The sequence below is a fragment of the Drosophila navojoa genome, chromosome 3 (assembly GCF_054131105.1).
Source record: "Drosophila navojoa isolate 15081-1374.11 chromosome 3, UAZ_NAV_1.0, whole genome shotgun sequence".
NCBI classification, from domain to species: Eukaryota; Metazoa; Arthropoda; class Insecta; order Diptera; family Drosophilidae; genus Drosophila; species Drosophila navojoa.
Genome location: NC_142891.1, coordinates 28,947,551 through 28,973,844, shown reverse-complemented (window position 1 = coordinate 28,973,844; position 26,294 = coordinate 28,947,551). Strand labels below are relative to the sequence as shown.

Here is a 26,294-nt window from a genome sequence, read left to right as displayed (position 1 = left end):
TTAAAAAATATTTGTATATATAAATAAATAAATATAAATAAATAAAAAAACTTAACGCTTCCAAATTTATTTTTAAGTTCCTCACGAATGAGAGGAGCCAGCGCATACCCAGGTTGTTGATGGGAGCAATTAATGTGTGATTTGCCACAAGTAGGCAAATTGCTATCTCTTGCACTGTGATTTTTGTTAGAGTTTGTCAAAATCAATTTTTCTTTGTCATTGTACGCACAGCCTCAACGCTCGTGCCAATATTCTCTTTTATACACAGCAACATCAATCTCAAGCGACCGACGATTTACGTCGTTATATCCGTCGCTATATATACATACACATACAAACATATATTACAAAATATACATACATACATATATAGAAATTTGATTATCTATTATGTTTCTCTTATTATTCTAACAGTGGGCTAACATACCAGCACACGAATTTGGTTTCCAATAGCTCGGTCCACTTAGAAAAAATATAATTGCTTCCAATATATTAACGACAACTTTATTGCAACATTTCTATATTGTTATTTACAGGTTCTCGACATCTAAGTTAAATATTCGCTGAACTAATTGTAATTTTTTTATCATTACTTTCGTGCTCAGTAAAAGGTACCATTGATACGCAGCCTTCGGGATCATCACGGCTAAATAATTTATTGCTTGTATCGTTAAGATTAATATTAGAAAATCTGTCGAGCACTGGTGCAATCGGTAAGCTCTGATACTGATCATCATCTGTGCCAAAATAAAGCCTCAGCTGATGTTGTATGTTCTCCTTCTCGTTAGCACGATTCCGTTGAAAGTCTTCCTCAACTCTAATTTAAAAAAAAAAAAAAAAAAAAAAAAAAAAAAAAAAATAACAATTATTAAAAAGTATAAATAACCACTTATAACACTTACTTCTTTAATGCTTCAATTTGGCCATCTAATGATACTTTCAGCTTTGAAGACTTTCCAGATTTGTCTGCATTTAATCTTTTCTCTAATAAACGAACGGGATTATTGAACCAGAAACGATGATGAAATGGTTTATCATCTTCCAATGGTAAGGCCTCTTCATTCATAGCCTTGAATTAAAAAAATGGAATATTTTGATTTAAAAATTATATTTTACAAATATTTTAATATGTATACCATTATTGGAAAAACGGGAGTTTCATCTTGTAAACTTTGCGGCATAGGTCGCTGTCTGCTTTTGAAATAACGGTTTGATTTAGGCTCTTGGATATTGGCTTTCGGTTCGGCTTTATAAACTTTCATTGAATTTGTTTGATCATTACTACCTGGCAGGTACATCACGTGCTTTCCACCAGTTAAAAACTTTATTGATTGTGCCTCCAATGGAACAAGTCTTTGCCTTTTGCTTCCATGATCCAAACTCTTCGTGTAATTTTCGGTACCACTGACATTTTTATGAAGCATCCAATTATTAGAGCATTCCAAATTGGATACAGCAATATTTTCCTGCTGATGCAAACTCGAGGTTCTTTGGTAAGAAGAGGATCCAGCGCTAGCACCATTTAAATCATTTTCTGGCCTCGATTTCTGTAAGCTCTTGTAGTTGCACACCTTTGAATATAGGCAAAAATAAAAAGTAATAAAGTAATTGTTATTTATTATGCTAATACTTTTATATATATTAATCTATCTTATAAATATAATATAATAACGAGTCAAAGCTCATTATGCTCGATAGCTCTGAATTCTCTATGTACTTTCTTGGTGTGTTGATATACGTAAGTTGAGTTGAGTTTCTTGATATACATATGTAATTTTATGTTGTCCACATTACCTATATAAATTGATGAATTAGTAATTGCAGCTACAAAAGATCTATTACAAGTTATGCAATGAAGAAGAACTTTTTCGTACTTCTAAGTATATCAATTTATAATGTAAATAATATATGTAATGTAATAAAAGAGAAGCCAAACAGATAAAGAAGCTATTAATACATACTTCTAGATTGACAATGTTTCGGGAATGCTGTGTATGAGTATCTCTTGGAAGCGATAGGCTAAAAGTGTGGATGGAACTTCCTACATTTTTCGCCTTGCCACCATAGAAGAGCAAGCTATCGCCTTCACACTTAGAACGATAATCATCCGAACTTGAATCGTCGCCCGTAATAAGGCCTTTGATTTTATCATCATTCTCATCGACAAGATCTTGTTCAGGTGTCCAATTTTGAAGTATGTGGCTCGGCTTGGCAAGCTGTTTCATTTGTGAAGTTCGATTAAACTGTATAGGCGTCTCACCGGTTGTCGTCTTCGGACTATTTAAAGTATTTAATATTTTTGACTTATCTATGTGCTCTTGATGTTCGATCAGGGATCGCCAGGCTAAAGTTGGACTAAACGAAGGTGTATCCATCTGTCGACGTGGCAAGGTGGGCCGAATACGCACAAGAAGTCCATTGTCATTTAAACTCTCTTCCCGACACGAATTTTCTTTATAAAGAGTGTCATAGTTGGAAACTTCGTCACTTGGCAGTTTTTCCTTAGCTAAAAATGTTTTTCATTGAAGTCAAAAGATGTTTTAATTTTAATAAACTAAAAAGCTCACCAAAAGCAATGGAGTGTATATCAACAACATCAGTTTCCATACCAAAATAAAATGTTCGTTGGCATTTATTTTCTTGAACTGAAACCACTCCATTATCGAAATTTTCTTTTTGAGGTGAAGTCTCATTTTCAAATGTACTATCTAAAATCTGATTTTTATCCCTTTGATAATCATTTACTTTGCTAATCAATGAATTCGCCTTTATTTCAGGCTGAATCAATCTTTGACTTCTTAGCAAAATTGCATCCGAGCTCTTTTCTCGTCGAAAGGCGAATTTGGGACGTTCATGAGAATTGCGTTGGCAGTTAGTTTCATTAACACTTTTACGAATCCCATGGTCTCTATTTATTAGAGGTTCAGTTTGTGTCGGCACTGAGCTCGGGATTTGTTTACTAAGTTTACGATCTGCATTTTTGGCGTAATGCATGGATTTCGAACTAGGCGTATTTCGCAAAATCTCCGTATTATTTTTTATAAGTGGTGTTGTTGCTGTGACTGCTTGGGGTACCTCAGGAGCTCTTCTCTTTTTCGAATACTTCATCCGATTATTCGCTCTCAATGGTTGTTCTTGCATGTTTGTTGTGACTGCGGCTTGTTGATTAAGGCTATTTATGAGTTCCGGCTCCGAATATGTGTGTCTCTGCATTCGGAAGAGATTTGAGTCATTCATATTTGACGCAGAGTCTTTCTGTTTCGCCTTTATATGAAGCAATGTTTGCGATCGCGTAAGTTCTGGCCTTGTATCAGTTTTTTTATTTGAGCCAGAGCTACTGTCGTGGACAGTTTCAAGCACGAATGTTTTGGATTGTTGACTAAGTATATGGGACACATTTTGAAGTTGGTTTTCATTTTGTTTTCGGCCACTTATCGTACCACCGGAATTTAAAATTGCACCATTCGTTGTAGCTCGTAGATGTAGCCGCTTATCCACCTCCGGCAGCACTTTCAATGAGCTTTCCATTGGAGAGCCTGATTCTTTCTTTAAAAGTGCAGATGGGTATGATCTTCTCCATTCTGTGGTTAAGCTTCGCTGCGGGCTACTAGGGATAGACCTTAACACAGATCTACTCCATTCAAACTGACGATGTGAGTGCTGAGTTTGATGTTGAAATCGTGTTTGGAAGTGAGCACTTCGATCGATGCCGGATCTTTCGATATTAATATGATGCGCACTACCAGAGTTTCCCATTTTTAGTGAATCTGTTAATGATTGCCATTTAGTTCAGTTATATACCTGAGAGGACAATCAATAACATTTGTCATACTTACAAAGCTTACATTATATGAACCCAACGTTGACTTGTATGATGTACTGATGTGCAGATATCCAGTTATATAAAGGAAAAAAAATTGATATTTTTTAGAAAAATTTTTAACTAATTATATTACAATTTCAAATCATGTTTAAAATTGCAGCACTAAAAAAATAGTGGGGTGAAGGGTGGAACGGTGGTAGGGGCAAAAAGAGCACAGGAGAAAGAATATGAGAATGAGGGACCGAAAATTAAAATAAGTGCAGACGAGATGCTAAGAAGAGGCGTCTAAGCCAAGGAAGCAGGAGTGTGCATTTACACATATAAAGTTTAGGGAGAGGAATTATCCATTCAAAGAAAACAATTCAAAGTCAAAAATATACGAAAATAGAAAATATTATCTAATTCTATTCTAATCCCATACGGTTAGTCTATATATCTACAGAGGTCGATCACAGAAACTAGAATTTGGAGCCAAATATATTTAAACACAAGTAAGAAAGCTCTAGTCGAGATTGCTCGACTACGAAATCCCTAAACCCTTCGAAGAATTGATATTTCACAATAGTTATTCGCATATTTCTGCTTACACAAGTAACATACCGACTCACACACAGAAAAACAAGGGGATACAAGCATAAGCACGCATTGGCTGTAGTGTGTACTTACTATGGGAACTTAATTGCTTAAAGCCTTTTCTCGTATATGAAATATGCTCATGAAACATTAGCATTAAAGTGGAGATATGACCAAAGCACAAGTATCTAGTATTTGAAGTACGGCTCTTACAAAGGTGAGGGTGAGGGGGTATCCATATGAGTCCACATTTCAAATTTGCAGACTCTACATATAAAGGATTAGGAAATTTTTAATCGATTGATATTCAATTAATCAATTATCAATTTTTGGTAAAAGACTCGAATGCGCGAGATATACACGGACCCAGGAAAAAAACTTCAAGTCTCTTATATCTTATAGATCGACGCGTTCAAAAATACGGACAGACGAACTAAATCGCTCAGCTCGTCGTCTGATCAAAATAATATGTACATATATACTTTGTGGGGTCTGCTACGCCTCCTTCTACCTGTTACATACATCCTTTTAGCAAACCCATTATACCATCATGGGTTCAGGGTATAAAAAGAAAGATACAAAGGACACGAATCGAATTTGTGATATTATGATTTACAGTAGAACCTGAATCACAGCAAAGTTTTTAATTCTCTACCTTTGTCTTACCAAATGAAATCTATACTATGAGCATTTCGATATTACTCTAATATATTTTATATGATTCTCTCAATCGATAAAAGATAGTTTTCATGAAAGTTTTGATTTGATGATATCATAAATTAGTGCACATGTTTTTGGTCTCTCTAGTATCGTAGAGTTGCGAACGAAGAACTGAACACAAATATTGGTCACAGCTGGAATTTTGCACATTGTATAAAGCTGCGTTTAGTTTTCGAGTTTTTATACCCTAAGCTATGTATGTTCTGCCTGTCCGTGTTAAACGAGTCGATCTCAGAAGATATAAGAGCTAGAGACTGGAAATATTATAGGTCCGTATATATCACGCACACTTCGGTTTTTATTTCCCGTTATTTTGTTATCGATTAGATACCTCACCGAAAAAAATCCAACTTTTTTTTGAACTAGTCGTAGCACATGCGTGTTTATGGGTGCGTGCTTATATGTAAATTTAATTACATACATACTATGTATATGTGTGTGTGTTTCTTTTGTATGCGGAAAGACGCGAAGAAGTACTTTCGATTAGAGCTTTCTTACTTATTAATTAACTTTATGCATTTTAAAAAATTTTGAGGTCAAAGGAAATACATACATAAGTAAATTTGTTTAGAGTATAATTAGCTCGGTTTTTTGTTGTTGTTTTTTGGGTTACCTGATTTGTGCCAAGAGAAAGAGCGTACGATCGTAGATTCATTTGTGTGTTGTACATACATACATACTTATGTACATAAATGAGCACATGCATGAATGTATGAGTGTATGTATGTAAGATAAAAAAATTATAAAAGCAGGAGTTAAACGAAAAAGCGTCGGTTCATGTCTGCACATCAGGTTCAATTTGAATGAAACTTATACACTTGCATTACAACTTTTTCACAAACTTTATTAACTATGTACGAAGTTTTCTTAGTATTGTATTAATAGTGAACTTTCTTTTTACAGAAACGTTAACATTTCTCTGTTATTCGTAGGGGCCACTCCATTTGCTTTCGCTATTGTAAACACGACAGCAGTCATGCAGTCCTATGTACGTACATACATATGTATGTAGAAGCAACAAAATGAAATTATTTTGACTGATTATGTGTGACAATGTATGGGCTTATATTTTAGTATTTTTTTATTTATTCTAATTTCTCAAAGTATTAGTCGGTGTTTTCTTTTTTTGCGCAGACAACGTAGACAAGACAGAAACACTGCAATGCGCGCAACCGCTTTCACAACATTGATCTCAGCAATTTGAACCTTTGCTTCCATTGTCATTGTAAGAGAAGAGAGTCAAAAGCTTCTTTTCGTGCTGCCGCCAGCAAAGCCGAGTCCCAACATACATACATATGTATGTACATGCATACATATATACATATGTATCGCTGTTTGTTATGCGTGTGTGTAAGAAAGTATGTATATATGTATGTATGTACATTTGTAAAAGTACAAGTTTGTGTGTAACCGGATCTTTTTCGCTCATATTGATCAAAGTTCTCAGCTGGTTTATAATAATATTCAGAAACATTCATATGTACATGTACATGTATCTGTCAAAAAAGGAACTATACATATGTATTTATGTATATATATATACATAAATGCATTGGTATACATAAATTTGTATACCCTGAACCCATTGAAAATGGGAAATCAGGATATAATGCAAATTATACAATTTCGATTTTTGTTAAAATACAAATCCATTTTAACAAAACCATTATACCCTGATTTCTTATTATCAATGGGTTCAGGGTATAAAATATACAAATTAAGCTCTCAGTGCATTTAACTAACACAAACAAACAGGATGGTTTCCCGATACGACAACATGGCACATATAGTTGTCCGTGAAAAAAAACAGAAGTATGTGAATTTGGATTAGAAAGGCTATTTCCACATCCACATACAGACAACGTTTGGCCTTGTGACTTATTGATTGATTGAATGCGTTTGAATTCAACTGACCCATCTGTAGGGATCATAGGGATTCGTGGCTACAATACATTTCACCTTGAAACTTACCATTCAAAATGGTGGCATCAATCACGTTCTTCATTAATTTTTATACCCTGAATCCATTTAAAAAGGGAAATCAGGGTATAATGTTTTTGTGAAAAAGTATGTAACAGGCAGAAGGAATCATTGCAGACCCCACAAAGTATATATATTCTTGATCAGCACGACGAGCTAAGTCGATATAGCCCTGTCCGTCTGTCCGTCCGGCTGTCCGTATGAACTCCGAGATCTCAGAAGATATGAGCTAGAGAGCTGAAATTTTGTGTGTATATTCGTGTATACCATACGCAGTACGAGCGCTAACCAGAGAGCTCTCTGGTTAGTGGTAATATCGTATTCGATTGCTCGTTATTTGCCTTACCATTACACGTATATTTATTAATCACGTTCATGTATTAATAAAATGTGCATGAATAATTGTTTTACATGCAGAGAGAGATCCGAAATTAAAGGACTTTTAGGGAATATAACGCATTTTCAAGTATTCGTCCATTTTTCAGTATTTTTAAGATATATTCTTAAAAGTCCATAAAAATTGGTCAAGCAGATCTCGAGTCATAAGACTTGTAACAAACCCGACTTTGTTTTCTATATATTGATATAAATAATAGTATACATATCTATGTATGGTTGTTGAATAATTTTTTTTTTTTTAATTTTTATTAAAAATAAAAAATATAACGTTACAATTTCAACATTAAAAAAATTCTACAATTGATTTTACTAATTATAAATTGATAAAATCTTAAACCATTTTAAACTTAAGTAATTTCGTTCAAAAACTCATATTTATTTTTTGTGTAATTTTCATCATCAAAGGAACCGATTAAGACTGAGGACTGCAATTGACGTTGACACTGTCAGTCGGAATCATTCAAAGCTTTTTTTCTTTTCTTCGCTGCTTGCAAAATTTTATGTTTTGACCAATCCTCCTGAAATACTCAAATATGTTTATAGATAACTGAAAATTAGCTAAATTAAGTTCTTTACTTACTTCACTAGATGACTCATCAGAGGAGTATATAGCTTTCACGACATCTGAATTCTTTTTACTCCCGACGCTATGGTTATTTGAGTCTTTTTTACCAACGGGCTGCTTGCGGCCCCGTCCACTGCCACCACGTCTGCCAACGGCTGTTGTCTCATCTTCCGCTGCCAATGCGAAAAGATCACTGAACTGTTTCTACTCAGAAAGATAAAGGTAAAGATATATATATATATATATATATATATATTTTTTTTTTTTCTTTTTCTTTTTTTCAAGTGGCTTGGTTTTTTTTTTTTATATCACCTTTGTGCTTTCATTGCTATGTGTGTACGCTGATTGAAGAGCCCGCTGCATCATATCGTGGACATATAATCCTGTGCCAGTACCATGTCTACAACTTCTTCTGTAATGCTCTAAATGGTTTAATACCTTTGTATGAAATAGAGAAAAAAATAATAAAACATTTTTTTAAACATAAAATTTATTAAATTTAAACTCACGTGGTCAGCAGATGGAGTACTGCTTGCAGCGGAACTACCTTTAGATGGCCGCTTTCGCTTGTTGGGTGATGAACTAGGATATTTTGAGGTGAGAAGAGATGCTATAATTTCAGAGAGTTTTTCTTCGCATCGCTGACACCAAAATCTGTTCGAAGAAATTCAATTTAATAACATATCTCCGAAATCTACTTAATAAATACCTAAGAGCCGATGTGACAAATGGATCTCCTCTAGACTTCGCTTCCCTACTAAGCAATAGCCTGATTATTTCATTTGTGGGCTCTTCGTTCTTTAATAGCAACAGCAAATGACTTAACGCTTCCGGATGATTTGCAGCTTCTAGTTCCGGAAGTATGTCCTGTCGGAAAAGAAGACAAATTTATATTTCCAAGTTCAAATTGAATATAGGACATGATACGCATGTCGGATGTTCATACATAAGAAATATACTTTTGTATACATGTATAAATTACACACGCATGAGCATGCGCATGGCTTTCTGTAGTGCGCTTACCATGCGAACTTAAATGATTCACAACATTATAGATGGGCTTTCGTTCTAAAACTTCCAAACAGTGATACTAGTGTTAAAATACAAATGTCTTTTGTTTGTACTCTGGACTTTTCGAGCAACTGATATTTCAATAATTATTCGCCCATGGATACACACACACGCACATACACTGGCATACGCACGCACGCATTAACTGCAGTGTGGACTTACTTTGGAAATATAATTGTGTAATAACTTTTCTTGTCGATGGACTATTTTCATGAAAATTTCAGATTATGATTATAACATGAATATGTATGCATTTGTCAAAGCACAAGTCTCTATTATTTTATTCCGTTTTCAATGGGTTCAGGGTATAAAAATATGGACAGACGAACTGACATGTGGACTGGGCTAAAACGACTGACCTCGATGCCCTGAATATAAATTTTTTACAGAACGTATACGAGCTACTCGAGGAATATCTGTCATCATTTATAATATTTAATTTTTAGTTGACTTACCTGTATACATTTTAGCGGTACATCATGCGCCTGTATAAGCTGCCATAAACAAAACTGTTCGTACGTTTCATATTCCAGGCTTTCACGTATACATTCAATCAAGCCATCTTGCTTAAATATTGTCATTTTGCCCTGAGCAATAGAGTACATTATATCGCGTACGTTTTTAGCGTCAACGCAGCGAAGAGTGATACGTAAAAGGTCAGTGTTATTAATGGCTATAGTTTTAAACTCTCTGTAAATGTCGGGCAGTAGCCACAAATATATTGTGGTGTTTTCCTTCTCAAGGAGATCAAGGTCTCGGACCAGACAACTGGCAATCTTTTCGTCCGTCGCCTCGCATATTTGCCGATATACTGTCGTCTTAAACTGATACGATTGCTGTGCATTTTTTCGTGTCTGCAATTTGCAGTGAATCTTCATAAAGTATAGAAGCAGATATCCCGTTTCACTCAAACGCTCACATATTTCAGATAATAGACTCTGAAAGGGTTTTTTACTCTTATCTTCATTCTCATACAGAAACCGAAATAAGCCATATAGCGGATAGCTTATGCTCTTAGCCAAACACTTCTCTTCAGTTTTACTCTCTGAAAACACATTTTGCTGTGGCAATGTTTCCCGGAGAATGAGAATCGTATTTGAGATCACATAATTGAGTTGTGTTTCATCTAAAGTCGAGGCAGGTAAGGTACGAAAATCTTTCAAAAATGCCTCCCATGTGAAAGAGTTGCGTTTCGTAAGAAATATCTCAAACGATTCGGCTATTGCCTCAGGCAACTCAACTTTTTCGGGTACTGGTTTCTCTTTAAGACGAACCTTAAATAATAAAATTTAAGCGTTTTTAATGATTTTGATACAACATCAATGATACTAACTTTTGCGATACTAACTTTTGACAGTGGTAAGTCATCGTCGTCGTCAGTGTTCTCTTCATTCTTGGTACATCTACCAAGGTTTTCGCTATCTTCATCACTAAATACAGCTTCATTTTCGCGCTCTAAACTGTCAATTGGCATGGTAGCAATTTTGCTATCATCATCCACTAGCGAAATGGTGCTACTATTTGCAGCAAATACTCCTGCACCAACATCGAAGTTCTCTGTAAATATAGTATACGAAAAGTATTATAAGATTAATATTTAATTCACTACTCTTAGACGGTTACCACTTTGCATTATCCGCTGATCCGCTTCTTTTTTAAAGATGGGCGCCTGAATAGAATGTGTTGCTGGATACATAGTCGGCGGCATATTTGAAACGGGGGACACAAATTCTCTAAAATTCTCACGGATTAGATTACGCAATTCTCTGTCCAGTTTCGGCGATTCAAATAGCGGATGCAAGTTTGGAATGACCTATGATCGGAATTTTAATTCAAATTTTCAGTGATTGTTCATTGATAATAAGCAATCATTAATTACCTGTTTATCGAGTATCAACTTTAATGAATTATATACCCCTAATCTTATTTTATCCTCGTTCTTTATATAAAAGTTCTTTGTAATGCGGCACAAGAAGTCGAGCAATGTACTGCTTACAAAGGGATGATTCCGAATGGAGTGATACATTACCAAGATGCCGGGCTCGATATTCATGATGTTGTCTTTGGCCGGATCGAAAAATAGCCAATCATAGAAAAGTGACAGTTTGGCATTAGCCGATGCAATTGGATTCGTACACGATGAGATAAGCCAGCCAATTATGGCCCAACGCGGGATAATATCGGAACACAGCATGTCGTTTGTGGGGTGAATTACGTTTATGATGAAGCGAATTAAATCTGATCTCAAACTGTGCGATTCGGGTGTTGAAAAATATTTGTCCTGAAACCAATCCTGATAGCGTTTCTGATTTCCAAACTTTACTGAAGATGCTAAAAAATGAAGTTTTCGCTCCATTTCTGGAAGTAACCGACATTGTAAAAATCTCCGACTAGTACGTATTTGTAATAAATGCCAAATTCCGTTAAATGTCGGATGCAAGCTTTTTGGATTGTATAATATATCTCGCCATAATTGTTCGAATTCCGGAATGCGTGCAACATTTTGTAATAACCTGCGCGAAAATAAAAATTAAGTTAAATTTTCGTTAATAAAAAAATATATTTTGTTTCGGCGCTCAATATTCGTCAAAAATCAGTTTTTAGAATTCGACAATATCTGTGAATATGCAGCATTACATACATGCATCATTTATTATATGTATACATCTTAGTCTTACCGTACAAAATCTCTTCCCAACGGTATAATGTCATGAAAGCGATCCCGAATCAAAGAAATTGTGAATTTAACTTCCTTTTGACGTAATGATATCAGGGCTGGATTAGCATGGTCTTCTATAAGGCGCACAAAACTGTAAACTGATGACTGTACAAGGAAAGGATTGGTTTCCAGCCACGCCCTGTACTCGATGAATATATCCAAAAGACTCTCAACGAGGAAGAGATTTTTATGGGACACATCTCCACCTCCCGCTTGACGCAAACAATTCCAAATAACATTCTCGACGCTAAGAACCTGGTGCTTCACAAATTCACGTAATACCCAGATCAATTGTCTCCTGGCTGTCTCCGTTAACTTTGCGTACTTTTCGGCCACTAAAAGAGTAAGATTTGCCACAATTACGTTCATTCCATCCCTAGACACAAGTGTTATGTCCCGATATGTTTTCGGAGCCATTGCGGGATCAGTTAATATGATGTATAGAAAGCCAATAGAAATCTCCTCATGCTGTTTCTCTTTGCAGACAAACTGTGTGAGCATATCATGCATTTCCTTATCACTGAGGCCTGCAATTTGTTGCTGCAGGCTAGCGTAAGATCGTTCGAATTTCTGTATACGTATTAAAGAAAACATCTATGTAAGTGCCCACACTTATATCAAAAATGTTATATGCGAATTTACCTCTTCGATTTCATCTTTACAGTCAACAGCCGTGCAGACAAACAACTTAGAGACGTGAACTGCGCTTTTTTGTTGCTGTTGCTCCATTTGAAAGCGTGGTGTCTATACTTTGGTTAAGTATTGTTCCTTAACAGCTGATATGATTTCAGTTATAATTTTATTTCATAATTACACACAAAAACAACTGAAATATTGGAAAACTGAATTCATAAAACTTCATTTACTAAACCATTACTATGTATGTTGGTATTTCTGTTTTGGTTTGTAGACAGAAAAAATATGGTTGCCTAAAACAGGGATGCCATCCATTAAAGTTGCCAGATAGTAGCAAACACGAGCCACCGATCTATATACATATGTACATAGTTTTAATTGAATTCTTAGATACAATATGAACGTTTTTTTGCAGTCTTTTAAAATATATATTATATACAAGACGTTTATTACATTTATGAGTTTTATTATTTATTTTAATCAGGTTTAGATTTGGTATGATAAACAATAGCTTAAGCTACTTTCGGTTTTATATATAAATTCTAAATCCTGGAGAGGCTAAACAGATATATAGCTTAAAATAAAAACTTTTCCTATTATTATCAAAATTAATATATACTCTTCCTAAATGTACTGGTAACAAATAATATCAAAATTACCATATATCGGTTATCGTTCAATTGTAAGTCACTAGCTACAATCGTCATACACATTTTTTCTTGTTTGCATTCGCATATATATAAAAAATAATAATAAAAAATAGTAACAACATATTGTGAAATAATCGGACAATGGAGGAGTTGCTAAACGAAGTGGTGCCCCAGGAGGATTTAGAGGTACATAAATATGAATATACAAGTTTTGAATATTCGTAAAGTATTTTATTTTGCAGAGATTCGAGAGGAAGTACCTTCATGAGTTTGAGCTCGATGGGGAAGTCTCAACAGAAACAAAGTTTGAGTACGTAGCTGAATTTTGATCTCTATACAAATGTATATATAAATATAAAACTATCTAACTTTGCAGATACGCTTTCTGCTTGGTCCGGAGTCGTTATACCAATGACATTCGAAAGGTGAGTCAGTAATTTATATTGAACAATTGAACAATAAATGTTTGTGCATGTGTATGTATGCATGTATATCAGTTATGCACACATGTATTTACTACGCCTTTACAATTTTACTATGTGAATCAGGGTATTATGATTTTGGAGGATCTTTGTCGTTTACATCCAGACGGACGACGTGATTATATATATTATCTTGCCTTTGGAAACGCACGAATAAAAAATTATACAGAAGGCCTAAAGTACTGTAGAGCATTTCTTGATATTGAATCTAATGATCAAGTGCGGTCATTAGAGGTAAGTTTATTATCAAAACAGTCTGGCTTACAAATTCAATTACGTGAAATTTTGTAAATTTTGTTTTGTTATAGGAATACATTAAAAAACAAAGCGATAAGGAGGTTGCAAAGGGCATTGCTGTAGCTGGAGGAGCAGCCCTAGTGCTTGGTGGAATTTTGGGCCTAGGAATTGCGATGGCTAGAAAGTAAACTATAATTTTTAATCCCGACTATTCCGCATCCCATTTATTTCCAAAGACCTAATTATCACAAAGCAATGATCATAATTTATAAACAGATTTAGATGTAAATACTTCATACATATATTAAATTAAATGTATTAACTGTCGTTAAAATATTTCTCTTATATTCTTTTATAGTAAGCAAAAACGCGATAAATAGTGTAAACATGTGATAAAGCTCTTACGGAATCCGATTCCTTCCCAAAATGTATACATCTATGTACTATCATAGTCAGGACGTGGCTCAAACACATAGCGCCAATTATTCAACTTCATTCTATTTCTCTTTAATGCCCTATTTAATAATAATTGCTTTTTTATTGTCAGTTATACTTTTAGCTAAGTAATTGTTATTAACAATTTATCATATATTAAACTAATAAGCTCTGTTTACCAAAAATGTTAGTGAAATAAATCATCAAACTAATATTTTGGTTTCCAATTATTACCTTCTACTGAAGGGTAATCAAACTTTAAATGGAACTCCAAACTCAATCATAATTAAGAGGGAACAGCTCGGCAGCATAGCGTATTGTTTTGGTAATAAAATAGTGCAGCCGATCGGTATTTAAGAAGGTGACATTTTGATGATCGCTCGAAAATATATTAGGATGGCTTCACAGTATAACTGAATTATGCTTGAGGTATTGTACTAGTAGACATATTTTTATTTATATCCAGAGCACAATTTGAAAACATGAATTCCAGCGTGGCCGAATTCGTAATTGCAATGCAATGGGAGAATTGGTAAGCCTCTCTAGCTACAACCTAACACATTCGTAATATCAATTCAGCGCAAGCGATTTCAAATTTCTTATTTAGCAAATTGTGTATGCCATCAAATTAGCTTAGAGGTTTCAAATGGACCTGAGACTATTCCGGGACTACTATAAACAATAATATAACCAAAATTCCACTTTTACTTTACTTTCTTCATATTTCGCATCTTTAAATTACATCGGGACTTTTTCTCTAGAAGTACATGCATACATACATATATTTATTCTTGTATTTCATTATTATTACATTCATGATTGACTTCTACTTCTTCTCACAGCCCATTTTTTCCAACACACTAACATTTATTTCATCTATTAATATTTTATAAAACTTCCAACAGCTCATGTCCATTAAGCGATAGTTATGTTCTTAGCATTCTCCACCAGTAACTTACATACGTACATATGTATTTCTTGCGAGTAACAGTAAGAGTGTACGATTATTGCAAGCAACTATTCTAATATCTAGACTGCTTTTCTCAACTATATTCTTCACTTTCTTCGAATAATCCTTCAAGTTTGCATATTGAGTTGCATTTTGTCAAAATTACAAACAGAAGAAAACTGGGATAATTTCGTGTCAGGTCGGGACACCTGGACATTAGCTCCTGCTTTACTTGTCCCAGAATTCGAGGACGGATGACAGCTCATGCATTCAATTAAGTCCTGCCACAAGATTTGGTGCCGATTTCAGTTCCGCACTATCATCATGATGATTGCCAAAAGATTTCTTGGCAAGCACGATGCCTCATCAGCCCAAGATTAAGGACGTTGCTATTCGAAAATTCGTTCAAATAATAATAATGCATGACTAAATGCATGCATCTTGACAAATTTACATTTTTAATACATAGCTCTTAATTATACTAATTCACGAAAGTGAAATGAGTATATTGGGCTTGAGCAATGTCCGTCTCTTCTGTCCGTGTGAACGCAATTTTTTTCGCTCTATTGAAGCTATAGACTTGAAAATCGTGTATACTTTCGATCTATAAAGTGTTAAAATTTTCCCAATCCGCCCACTAGGGACGTGGAAAATCGTAAAATGCATTTTTAAAACTTCAAATTTAGATAGTAAAGTTACTAGTAACCTCCTCTATCGATTTCTAAAATATCAAAATATACCCTGTAATTTTTTCATTTTTCGAGCGTAATCATCCAAATTTTGCATCTAGGTTACCGTTTGCTACTAAATTGCCCGACTGCAATGTTCTAACTTCTTTTATTTTATCATTAGCAGCAAAAATAGAATATAAACGCACTATTGAAATGAAGATACAAGTAAAAGTTTATTGTGTAAAGCATTTTTGGTAAAATTTTGCGCAAGACAACACCTGACCTGTAGTCCTCTGAAAAGTTAGAAAAGTAAAAGGCCTATTCGGCACTAATTGTACAAAATTCAATAAGAACAATTAAGAATGCTCTAGTCGAGACTGCTCGACTACGAGATCCCCTGAGCCCTACAAGCACTGATATTTCAATAATAATTCGCAGACACACGCATATACACAGGCATACACGCGTACACATAAAGATGCATTGGCTGCAATGTGGATTACTATGGAAATTTAATTGTTTAATAACTTTTCTTGGTGGACTATCTTTATGAAAACTTCAGATTATGATTATAACATGAATATGTATGCATTTGTCAAAGCACATGTCTCTAGTATTTTATTAACGTATTTAAAAGATATAAAGGTGAGTGGGTTGATATAGGGGTGGGGGTAAATGTGGAGACCCTACCATCTTGAGATATAGGAGATATAATTTTAAACCTGATTTTCGATAAGGTTTGTAATCGATAACAAAATAATGCATGTGTTATCGATTTTTGGAGATAAACTCCCTATACATATGGGCATTTAAAAACAAATTTCAAGTCTCTAGCTCTTATTTCTTCTGAGATCCACGCGTTCATACATATGGACAGACAGACGAACAGGGCCGAATCGACTCAGCCCGGCGCCTGGATCAAGAATATATATATACTTTATAGAGTATGTCTCGCCTCTTTCTGCCTGCTACATACATTTCAACAAAACTATTAAATATAAATATAAAAATAAAAAAAGGTTTTCCTCTAAAATTACCTTTTTTGATATCAGAACATGGTTAGTGGTAGAATAATTGTTATACAAGCCCTTCAATATGTTCAGGCTATATCCTAATCCAGAAAAAAAAGTACAAATTCGAAATTGAATTAAATTATACAATTATAAATTTTCTTTGAAACATATTAAACCAGAATTATTTAGTGAATCAGTAAGTACAGAAGATAGAAAGCTTCAATGCATCTTCAAGACCATCAAGAAAAACATGTATGTATATGTCGCGGACTCAACTTACTTTTTCACAACCAAGCAGGCAGTTAAATAGGCAAGGAGATAGACAAGTAGCACGAACAGTACACGCCGCCATACACGGCAATCATTCATATTTATGTTTAAATTTGACTTAATTTTTTATTTAGCCTTGCCCTAGTTACCCATGATAAGAATATGTAGGGTGTATGAAACAACAAAATAATTGTAAATAAATGCATCCGTTTCCAATAAATAGTTCTTCCATGATGATATTGCTTCAAAAATTGATAATTTCTTTAAGAGCGGCTAGGCATCGGTGCTTGTCGGGTAAATAGAAAGGTTCGAACACATGGGGGAATGGTGTATCCCAGCCAGTGACCCTTTTTATTGGTGCTTCAAGACGTAAAAAGCACTTTTCTTGTATATATGCTGCCAATTCAGAGCCGAACCCTTGAGTAAAAGGCGCTTCATGAGCAATCAAAACGCGTCCAGTTTTATTAGCAGACTGCAAGAACGGAAAGATTTTAGAGTCCCATTAAATAATGAATAACAATTAAGAAAGCTCTAGTCGAGACTGCTCGACTACGAAATCCCCTGAACTATTCTAAGAATTGATTCAATAATTCTTCGCGTCTTTCTGTTTACACAAGAATCTCAAATACAAACACACACATAGGTATGCACGCATAAACACACATGGACTGCAGTGTTTGCTTATTATGGGAACTTAATTGTTTAATAACTTTTCTTGTCGATGTACTCCATGAAACTTGTAGAAACATGATCATAAATGCATGTGCCAAAGCATAAGTATGTAATATTTGAAATAAGCCTTTTAGAAATATGTGGGTGGGGGTGGATATAAGGGTTAAATTACCACAAAAACCGAGTTTATATATATATATACATACATATGTATGTATATGCAAGTCTACATTTAAAGTTTGGAGACTTTAGCTCTAAAGGAGTAGAAGATATAATTAAATAACTAGTTTTCTATAAAGTTATTAATCGATAATAAAATATTGGGAATTGTTATAAATTTTTTGATAAAAATTCGATATGCGCGTGATATACACGGACCTAGAAAATAAAGTTTTAGGACTCCAGCTTTTACGTCTTCTGAAATCGACGCGTTCATACACACGGACGGACGGACGGACAGGGCTAATTCAACTGATCTCGTCGCCTTGATCAAGAATATATATGACACGCCTGCTTCTGCGCTTCACATACTTTTAACAAACAAAACCCAATATACCCTGATTTCCCATTGAAAACGGGTTCAGGGTATAAAAATAAAAACTTACATCGCAAATTGTCTGAGTGTCCCATGGCAAAACGGAAACCAAATCTATAACTTCACAGTCTATATCCAGCTCCTTTTTTGCCAGGTCTGCGACCTACAAGTAATTAATACAGTCCAAATGCCTATAAAGATTTGGTCTACGATTTACCTCCAAAAGCACATGAATTTGTGTACCCCAGCCAATGAGGGTAATATCTCTGCCTTCGCGTAATATATCACATTTTCCCAAATCGTCTGCATAAGATTCCACTGGCACTTCCTCTACTGCAGCACGATATAAGGTTTTAGGCTCGAACATAATGCATGGGTTCGGATCTTTTATGCATGCCAACAACAGCCCCTTTGCCTTAATCGGACCACGTGGAATCTGCAACGCAATTTAAATTATTATTGATTAAAATGATTGCTTAAAGTAAAAAAGCCTTACGACAACACGTAGACCGGGGGTATGTGCGAAGTATGCCTCGGGACTCTGTGAGTGATATAAAGCCCCATGTCCAACAGCACCACAAGGAACGCGGAAAGTCAACGACCCGCAGTCGAATAATCCACCACTTCGATAACGATATTTGGCAGCCTCATTCACGATTTGATCGAAGCTTGGAAATATATAATCAGCAAACTGAATTTCAGCTATTGCAGTAGTGCCAGTATTAGCTACACCAATTGCAAATCTATTTAGAAGCAAACAAGAATGTATGATAAAATGTTTTTTAATTAATGACATAAATTTAAATACAAATATACCCTTTGAAAATATTAGAATAAGATTAAGAATTAGTTTTTTGTGAAGCAATCCCTAATATGTAGTTTTAATTTCAAATTTGTACTGATAGGCTTTTTCAGTAAAATAATTTATACTTTAACTTAACCTATTATTATTAATATTATTATTATTATTAACAACTTTGCAATCGGGCACCTTAGGATACTACAAAAATTCAACCTTGCTATATTTTTATCATATTTTTCGAAATTTTCATTTTATAATCTATTGGTACATTGTATTTATCATATTAATTTTCACCGGGTTTTGATCTCTCTATAAATTTATAGCTTACAGTTCTTGGATACGTACCCAGCAATACCTTGCTCACACAAGGGCGTATTAAAAACTCGATCCTTTCCGTACTTATCCCTCAAATTCATAGAGCAGCTATTGAAATAAAGAAATTAGCATGAACATGGCAAAAAGTGTATTCAAATATTTAATTGAGTTAATACCGAAATACTCCACCAAAGCCCACATCTTCTCCAAATAATAATGCTGACGAATCTTGCTCAAGAGCCAGATCCATTGCATTGTTTATAGCTTGAAACATATTCATTTTCTGCACAGTGTGGGTGCCTTCAACTAATTTAGTGGGGTAATATGTGAAATGTGAACGGGTAGAACATCTCGAGCTTGATTTTATTGCACTAAGCAATCCCCGAGCCAGAGACGATACTTTCATGATCACTTTTGAAATTAACGGAAAGGATAAGGAACTAGAAAATCAAGGCCTTTAACACAATTACGTAACAAAACAGGCTGCATCGGCAGTAAATATACATACATACGTGTGTAAATATATAAATCTTATGTAGTAATGTATATAATGTACATGTTATCACATTGATCAGGTGGCATGGTGCTGCCAGATCGCCAATTCTTCGAATCGACAACATAAGGGATACTCCCAAAATTTATTGTAAAATTTTTTTTGAAGTTTGATTGAAGTTTTTAGATAAAAAACAAATATAACCAAAATTTAAACATATTCCAAAGGAATTCTTTGATAACCTTATTCTGACTAAATTAACATTTTAACGCAGCTCACATTTGCTCCTATCGATATATTGGTTAAATAAAAAACTGTTAATATCGGTAGTTTCTCATCCCAATGAAATCGAGCTGAAAATACCAATAAACAATAAACATTTACTCCCTTTATAAAACCTTTATATTTTATCAAGAAAGTTGATCTATATTTAAAAATGTCGAAAATTATAGAAATACCAGTACATGCACAGAAGCTGTTGACCATATTTAGAACAATTATACCCAAACTGAGCAATGGAAAGTATAAAGGTCAATATGGTCGAATTGGTGTTATTGGGGGCTCTCTGGAATATACTGGAGCACCATACTTTGCAGCAATTACTGCTATGAAAGTAGGAGCAGATTTATCACACGTGTTCTGTCACACTAATGCAGCGGCAGTGATTAAATCGTATAGCCCGGACTTAATTGTGCACCCAGTTCTGGACTGTAAGGATGCTGTTGAAAAAATTAAACCTTGGATGGAACGATTACATGTTATAGTATATTTAAATATACTGAACTAATTTTGTACCTTAATTAAATCAGTGTTTTATAGGTAATTGGACCAGGCTTAGGGCGAGATCCTAGCATTCTTAAAGCTACAACAGATATCATTAAGCTTTGTCTGGAGATGAGAAAACCAATTGTCATAGATGCAGATGGGTTGTTCATACTAAATGATAATATCGAGCTAATATGTGGAAAACGAGATGTGATTTTAACACCCAATGTAATTGAATTCGAAAGATTGTTTGGGAAGGATGCCTCTATGGCACACGAAAAGATGTCATTACTCGGAGATGGGGTTTTGGTGCTTGAAAAAGGCGCCCATGATAAGATTCACATACCCCATACTAATGAAGTGTATACCATGCCAGTCGGTGGATCAGGACGTCGTTGCGGAGGCCAGGGTGATTTGCTTAGTGGATCCCTAGCAACTTTCTTTTATTGGTCTTTGCAATCAAACCAACCCAATCCAGCATATTTGGCTGCTTGTGCCTCTAGCTATTTCGTTAAGAAAATAAATTATGCAGCATTTCAAAAACTAGGACGTAGCTTTGTTGCCAGTGACATGATAAATGAAATATCCTCAGTCTTTAAAACTGAGTTTGAAAATTCGAGCTCTGAATAGTACATTTGTAATTAACATCCATTGTAATTAGCGGTGTATTTTGGCTGAGAGTCCCTTAGTCGTTGCGTTTGCAGTTTGTTACTACATTACATACGGTGAATAATTTATAAATAAGAAATTATATGTTATAATATAACCCAAAGAGACAATATTATTTAGTTAGATCGTTAAAAGTACAGTTTTACTTGATCAGTGCTTAAAAAATAATAGTATTAAGATTAAATTGTATTATATTATATTGTCAAGGTAAATTTGACCAAAGTGGAAAATAATTTAATTTATCTTTTTAAGATGTTGATGATAACTCTTATTATCAAAGGAAATAATGAGTAATTTCAGCATAATATAAATTAAACAATAATTATTAATTTTGATTTTTGTGCTTTTAATTATTTTATAAAAAAAAACAAATTTAAAATTCCATTGAGCTCTGATTATTATTATAAACTTTTTATATGCACTTCAATTTTTTTTTTTTTTTTGAAATAGCCTTCAAATTCATTAAAAATCATTCATAATTTGAGTTAATCAATAATTACAGATTTCCCGTACGCATCTAAAATAAACAAGTGAGAAAGGTCTAGTCGAGACTGCTCGACTACGAGATCCCCTAAACCGCCCCGATCAAGAATCTGCCTGATTTTAACAAATGGCTTTCTTATCAAAATAATTTTATAGATAATTCTAAAATTTAAATGTTTTATTTTTAGCTCTGTTAAGTTTAAACCCTAACTAGTGGTTTAAAAGAACGATGTAATCATATTCCACCGCTGGTATTTTTATACAAAAAAAAAAAAAAATGGCGTTTTTTAGTACTTTTCTCCATGCGTTGGAGTTGCGGAAGATACGCGTTTATAACTTATAATGTTGGTTTATTATAGTCTTTTCTTTCTCCTTAGTGCTTATACATATGTATATGAGTTGGTGTGATTTATAATTGCATATACTGCACAAATTATTTTTTGCTTAGTAAATAAATGATACCAACACGGAAACGAATTCTTATATTGTTATTCTTGATTGCCACACTAGGGCTTTTACTGCGAATTCTATCCTATCCTCGGACGCAGTTAGTTTTAAAGGTAAATATTTAATATGTTCCAATGAGTTGGCTGATAATGCAATGTATGTATGTATGTATAAGGTTTACCTACATACATATGTATAAAGTAATATCTAGCCAACCTGCTTGTAATAACTTGTAATAACTTAACTTATAATAACCATACTTGAATGATATTAATAAACTAGTTCCTAATTTGCAGGAGGAAGCAAACTATCGAAAAGCTCCAGGAGATCCACTGCCCGTATTGGTAACAGTATTTTATGAGGCTCTCTGCCCGGATTCTACATATTTTATTACTAAGCAATTGCTGACCACGTACAAAGCTGCAGCCCCTATAATGGAAGTGCAACTCGTCCCTTATGGCAAGGTATACTGAAAATTAATATATAATATAATACATTCTCTTATAAAAAAATTATTTTAAAGGCACACACTACAACCGATAATGAAGGCAAATTTATATTTGATTGCCAGCACGGTCTGACGGAATGTCAAGCAAATATGTATCATGCATGCGCTGCTGAAGTCATTGATGATGCACTTACTCGACTAGAAGTTGTGACCTGTATGATTCGAGACAATCGAAATCCCAAAGATGCCATGCAAAAGGTTCACTTGCCTCATACATTAATGAAACTCAAAGTTACGAATGAGTGCCTTCTTTTTTAGTGTACCAAACAATACAATGTAGAGAATGTTGATCTCATCCAGAAGTGTTTTGATAGCAGCCATGGATCTGAACTAATGAAATTGAACGGTGATGCGACTCACGCCCTTCGACCACCAGTAACATTCATTCCAACAATAACATTAGACGGCTCGCAAGGCAACCAGGCTTCCATTTTAAAAGATTTGTTCACTGAAATTTGCAAATCAGCTGGAGGCGCTGCGCAGGCGGAGAGTATTTGCAAAAATCGCTAGGTTAATATTGATTAAAACAAGGTGCAACTTTTATTGACGATTTTTTAATGCAATATTATTTTTTTTTTTTTTTTGGCAACAAACATAAATGGAAACACAAATACTTAGTTAAATGATTAATGATTCAAAAACACTTTATATATAACATCCTTTTCTTTTAATATAGATTAGCCTGAACACTGCTGAATTGGATTGTGTCTATACACGAAAACATCTATATGTTATTTGTCATTGATTCGATGAGCAGTCTCTGTATCAACATAAATTAATATTAAATTGATTTATGTGTATTCCAACAACTACGTCAAGAGTGTCGTCCTTAATGATGGTGGGATGTAAGGATGAGTCCTCATTGGAACGTTCATTGACAATGGAAACTGTAAATTTCTTTATAAGACAGCTTTTTGAATCACAAAGGCTTAATGCAAACTCTATTGTTAAATCGCTTTGATTTAGTGTTTCAGTCCTAAGAGTTAGGGACGATTTATTAACAAGTTTAAGGCTACATTTACCCTCAGCTAATAGACCATTTAATTGATTAATTTCCAATGCTGGATTCAGGAATTTTACCGTCCACTTCTGTGCTGCATCCAGAGTAAATTTAAGATCTGATGAGAGTCTCATGCTGAAATTAATGGTGCAGTTCCTATGATGAAGCACAGGAATCTTTTTTACTAACTCTAACCCACTGACTTTTGATGGAGAGTGCGGAGCATCTGTTTCAGTAGTATTCGTAATTTGATTAAAGTCCAGTAAAAAAGGTTCAGCAGTAAGTGTTACCAAATCAATTATATGAATGCCGTGGTTATTTGTATCAGCAACTAGTAATCTATTTCTATCAGCGTCAACACAAAGACCAGACGGCTCTCTAAGAGCAAGCGTGCTACCATCTTTGTTTTTGATACTTAAGGTTGAAATTATATTAGTTTCAGTATCAACTTGTTTGATTTTATGATTATACGTATCAGCCACGTATAGCTTCCGATCGACGTTATTATACGCTACGCCCAGTGGATGCTGAAGTTTTGCATTGTACAGTTTGCCGTCTTCGTCTCCAAAGGCAAATAGGTTCTAAAAAATGTTTAAAATTAATGTTACATAAATGCATATAATTGGCACATTATTATATACCAGAGGATTGCGATCTCCACCAACAACAGGCATTACTTTACCATCGACCATTGAAGCTTTGCGTATACTAGAGCTCTCACTGTCGGCTATATAAAGATAATCAGTGGACATGGCCAAGCCTGAAGGCTGTGCAAACGCTGCGTTCTGTGGATAGGAGTTGTTTCGGTTTTCCTCAAGCCCATTGCCAATTAGAGAAACGCAACAACGTGGCTCAAACTTTCGAAATTTCCACCAAATTATGCCTTCGGGGAAATAGCCCCAAATCTGATGAGTTCCAGCCATGGCTATCAGCACTATTGTTTTCTCAGGGACATTAAGCTCGTCTACGTGGAAAGACATATCCATGTCCCTGGTGCGAAACACCGACACATCCCACGGTGATGATAGTGGCTGCAAAGGCCCCAGTTTTCCACCAGTTCGTTCATTGCCTTGACTACCCGTTCCGGCTAGCGTTTCAACAACTCTGTTCTTCAGGGAAACTTGTCGAAGTGCATGATTATCAGTATCGGCCACTATGAGCGTATTTTTATCAAGAAAGGCAACACCCTGAGGATTATTGAATCGCGCTATATTTAAAGAGCCGTCCACAAAGCCTGCCTCCAGTCCGCCGATTTTATACTTTACCACCCCACAATTGGTCACCACAATAATTCGATTGTTTCCAGCATCAGCTACAGCATACTGATCTTCTAGCACAGCAATTTTTGCAGGGAAGCGTAAATTGGATGCTGGCAAAAGATCTGTTGACAGCTGCAGTGGTAAGCTGAAGAAGTTGATTTTTTGCTGGCGGTCAAAAAAGGATAACGCCGCTCCAACAAAGTCGCGAAGAAACTCACCGTGGCCTTCACCCATTAATAACAACATGGGCATCCCGCTTGGACTTAAAACCAAAAGCGAAGGCCAACAACGAATGCTCAGAGCTCGCCATAGAGCAGATTTCGAGTCATTAACAATGGGATGTTTAATACCATAGCGCTGCGCTGCCGACAGAATGTTAGCTGCTGTTCGTTCATTTTCGAATTTCGGACTATGCACGCCAACAACAACAAGTCCACTTTCCACTGGGAATCTCTCTTCCAAAGCCCGAAGCTCTGGCAACACATGCATACAATTAATGCAACAGTAGGTGAAAAAATCCAACACGACTAATTTTCCGCGTAAGCCGGCAAGTGTCAATGGCCTACTTACATTGAACCAATCCAAATCTGTACGGACAGATATATATGTAGATATATACATGTTTGTTTTATGTACAAAAAAGAAATCTTGCAACATACCAGTCTCGAATTCGAAATTTAAAGACTTCACCTTTGCAATGGAATTGTCGTTTGTATCCCATCGTCCCAGAAATTCGTCAAAGACTTTGGCTTTATTGGCTCGGTTACTTAGGTAATTTTGCTGAAGTTGTTCAGTTACGAATGTAACGATGTCGATTGCAGAAAATTCCTCCGAGTTGTCCATACCTAAATCACTTTTATACCGTATATATGCTTTTATATGCTAGATACTAAATAGATGAGTTCATTATGCAGAGTTCGCCTGTTCCGCTTCACAACAGGTTCAATTGAACAGATCATTAATATGCACAGCTGAACTTGTTCAGATGTGTTCCAGAAAACGCAAATTGTTTTTGCTCAGCGCATTTAAATTCACATAAACCTCGTGTATTCTAAGAACAGAAATTTACATAGGCAAATTTATATAATAAATTATCATATCAATATATAATAAACTCTGTCTAAATAAAATTTTTTCTCTAATAATGCAAATG

General features: G+C 34.9%; 8 protein-coding genes across 10 annotated transcripts in view; 3 read left to right on the top strand and 5 right to left on the bottom strand.

Annotated features, from left to right (window-relative positions):
- Ns4 (Nucleostemin 4) overlaps window positions 1–26,294 on the bottom strand; it is a 139,353-nt gene that overhangs the window by 84,004 nt on the left and 29,055 nt on the right. The window lies entirely within an intron of this gene.
- LOC115564672 (uncharacterized) lies at window positions 483–6,340 on the bottom strand. Its single transcript, XM_030389251.2, has 7 exons — window positions 5,730–6,340; window positions 3,837–3,879; window positions 2,568–3,767; window positions 1,962–2,506; window positions 1,137–1,571; window positions 903–1,069; window positions 483–817 (listed from the first exon to the last, which is right to left on the bottom strand). The coding sequence occupies exons 3-7, from the start codon at window positions 3,754–3,756 to the stop codon at window positions 553–555; spliced, it is 2,601 nt and encodes an 866-aa protein (XP_030245111.2). The 5' UTR covers window positions 3,757–3,767; window positions 3,837–3,879; window positions 5,730–6,340; the 3' UTR covers window positions 483–552.
- Window positions 7,851–12,820, bottom strand: IntS3 (integrator complex subunit 3). The gene is made up of 11 exons (XM_030389249.2): window positions 12,493–12,820; window positions 11,810–12,420; window positions 11,011–11,644; window positions 10,755–10,944; window positions 10,480–10,688; window positions 9,587–10,405; window positions 8,770–8,927; window positions 8,570–8,714; window positions 8,373–8,498; window positions 8,076–8,264; window positions 7,851–8,013 (listed from the first exon to the last, which is right to left on the bottom strand). Exons 1-11 carry the CDS (start codon window positions 12,577–12,579, stop codon window positions 7,942–7,944), a joined length of 3,240 nt encoding a protein of 1,079 aa, XP_030245109.1. The 5' UTR covers window positions 12,580–12,820; the 3' UTR covers window positions 7,851–7,941.
- Window positions 13,145–14,504, top strand: Fis1 (Mitochondrial fission 1 protein). Of its 2 annotated transcripts, none has more exons than XR_016196380.1 (6): window positions 13,145–13,322; window positions 13,379–13,446; window positions 13,513–13,561; window positions 13,685–13,852; window positions 13,927–14,139; window positions 14,214–14,504. XR_016196380.1 is itself a non-coding variant. In XM_018099057.3 (6 exons), exons 1-6 carry the CDS (start codon window positions 13,278–13,280, stop codon window positions 14,233–14,235), a joined length of 465 nt encoding a protein of 154 aa, XP_017954546.1. In that variant the 5' UTR covers window positions 13,145–13,277; the 3' UTR covers window positions 14,236–14,504. The 2 variants fall into 2 exon arrangements, 1 of the variants encoding a protein (XP_017954546.1); XM_018099057.3 differs by having other exon boundaries at window positions 13,927–14,039.
- Window positions 17,294–20,023, bottom strand: BckdhB (Branched chain keto acid dehydrogenase E1 subunit beta). The gene is made up of 6 exons (XM_030389252.2): window positions 19,694–20,023; window positions 19,548–19,625; window positions 18,897–19,143; window positions 18,618–18,836; window positions 18,471–18,563; window positions 17,294–17,665 (listed from the first exon to the last, which is right to left on the bottom strand). Exons 1-6 carry the CDS (start codon window positions 19,921–19,923, stop codon window positions 17,438–17,440), a joined length of 1,095 nt encoding a protein of 364 aa, XP_030245112.1. The 5' UTR covers window positions 19,924–20,023; the 3' UTR covers window positions 17,294–17,437.
- On the top strand, window positions 20,347–21,520 carry Naxd (NAD(P)HX dehydratase). The gene is made up of 2 exons (XM_018099163.3): window positions 20,347–20,773; window positions 20,830–21,520. Exons 1-2 carry the CDS (start codon window positions 20,447–20,449, stop codon window positions 21,403–21,405), a joined length of 903 nt encoding a protein of 300 aa, XP_017954652.1. The 5' UTR covers window positions 20,347–20,446; the 3' UTR covers window positions 21,406–21,520.
- On the top strand, window positions 22,226–25,306 carry LOC115564673 (gamma-interferon-inducible lysosomal thiol reductase). Its single transcript, XM_030389253.2, has 4 exons — window positions 22,226–22,487; window positions 22,671–22,838; window positions 22,898–23,080; window positions 23,141–25,306. The coding sequence occupies exons 1-4, from the start codon at window positions 22,383–22,385 to the stop codon at window positions 23,390–23,392; spliced, it is 708 nt and encodes a 235-aa protein (XP_030245113.1). The 5' UTR covers window positions 22,226–22,382; the 3' UTR covers window positions 23,393–25,306.
- Window positions 22,920–26,092, bottom strand: LOC108657643 (NHL repeat-containing protein 2). Of its 2 annotated transcripts, none has more exons than XM_030389250.2 (3): window positions 25,801–26,092; window positions 24,524–25,728; window positions 22,920–24,463 (listed from the first exon to the last, which is right to left on the bottom strand). In XM_030389250.2, the coding sequence occupies exons 1-3, from the start codon at window positions 25,982–25,984 to the stop codon at window positions 23,648–23,650; spliced, it is 2,205 nt and encodes a 734-aa protein (XP_030245110.1). In that variant the 5' UTR covers window positions 25,985–26,092; the 3' UTR covers window positions 22,920–23,647. The 2 variants fall into 2 exon arrangements, with proteins under 2 accessions (XP_030245110.1, XP_089113024.1); XM_089256898.1 differs by having other exon boundaries at window positions 25,832–26,018.

Excerpts from the sequence above, each read along its gene's own strand:
- LOC115564672 (XM_030389251.2), bottom strand. The coding sequence starts at position 3,756 with ATGGGAAACTCTGGTAGTGCGCATCATATTAATATCGAAAGATCCGGC. Across the intron at positions 2,507-2,567 it reads TATACACTCCATTGCTTTTG|CTAAGGAAAAACTGCCAAGT; the intron begins GTGAGCTTTTTA and ends AAACATTTTTAG. Across the intron at positions 818-902 it reads CAAATTGAAGCATTAAAGAA|AGTTGAGGAAGACTTTCAAC; the intron begins GTAAGTGTTATA and ends TTTTTAAATTAG.
- IntS3 (XM_030389249.2), bottom strand. The coding sequence starts at position 12,579 with ATGGAGCAACAGCAACAAAAAAGCGCAGTTCACGTCTCTAAGTTGTTT. Across the intron at positions 11,645-11,809 it reads TTGGGAAGAGATTTTGTACG|GTTATTACAAAATGTTGCAC; the intron begins GTAAGACTAAGA and ends ATTTTCGCGCAG. Across the intron at positions 10,406-10,479 it reads ATGACTTACCACTGTCAAAA|GTTCGTCTTAAAGAGAAACC; the intron begins GTTAGTATCGCA and ends TTATTATTTAAG.
- Fis1 (XM_018099057.3), top strand. The coding sequence starts at position 13,278 with ATGGAGGAGTTGCTAAACGAAGTGGTGCCCCAGGAGGATTTAGAG. Across the intron at positions 13,562-13,684 it reads ATACCAATGACATTCGAAAG|GGTATTATGATTTTGGAGGA; the intron begins GTGAGTCAGTAA and ends TATGTGAATCAG. Across the intron at positions 13,853-13,926 it reads ATCAAGTGCGGTCATTAGAG|GAATACATTAAAAAACAAAG; the intron begins GTAAGTTTATTA and ends GTTTTGTTATAG.
- BckdhB (XM_030389252.2), bottom strand. The coding sequence starts at position 19,923 with ATGAAAGTATCGTCTCTGGCTCGGGGATTGCTTAGTGCAATAAAATCA. Across the intron at positions 19,626-19,693 it reads GGCTTTGGTGGAGTATTTCG|CTGCTCTATGAATTTGAGGG; the intron begins GTATTAACTCAA and ends TTATTTCAATAG. Across the intron at positions 19,144-19,547 it reads TGTGAGCAAGGTATTGCTGG|ATTTGCAATTGGTGTAGCTA; the intron begins GTACGTATCCAA and ends GCTTCTAAATAG.
- Naxd (XM_018099163.3), top strand. The coding sequence starts at position 20,447 with ATGTCGAAAATTATAGAAATACCAGTACATGCACAGAAGCTGTTGACC. Across the intron at positions 20,774-20,829 it reads TGGAACGATTACATGTTATA|GTAATTGGACCAGGCTTAGG; the intron begins GTATATTTAAAT and ends AGTGTTTTATAG.
- LOC115564673 (XM_030389253.2), top strand. The coding sequence starts at position 22,383 with ATGATACCAACACGGAAACGAATTCTTATATTGTTATTCTTGATTGCC. Across the intron at positions 22,488-22,670 it reads GGACGCAGTTAGTTTTAAAG|GAGGAAGCAAACTATCGAAA; the intron begins GTAAATATTTAA and ends CCTAATTTGCAG. Across the intron at positions 22,839-22,897 it reads AACTCGTCCCTTATGGCAAG|GCACACACTACAACCGATAA; the intron begins GTATACTGAAAA and ends ATTATTTTAAAG.
- LOC108657643 (XM_030389250.2), bottom strand. The coding sequence starts at position 25,984 with ATGGACAACTCGGAGGAATTTTCTGCAATCGACATCGTTACATTCGTA. Across the intron at positions 25,729-25,800 it reads AAATTTCGAATTCGAGACTG|ATTTGGATTGGTTCAATGTA; the intron begins GTATGTTGCAAG and ends CTGTCCGTACAG. Across the intron at positions 24,464-24,523 it reads GTGGAGATCGCAATCCTCTG|AACCTATTTGCCTTTGGAGA; the intron begins GTATATAATAAT and ends AACATTTTTTAG.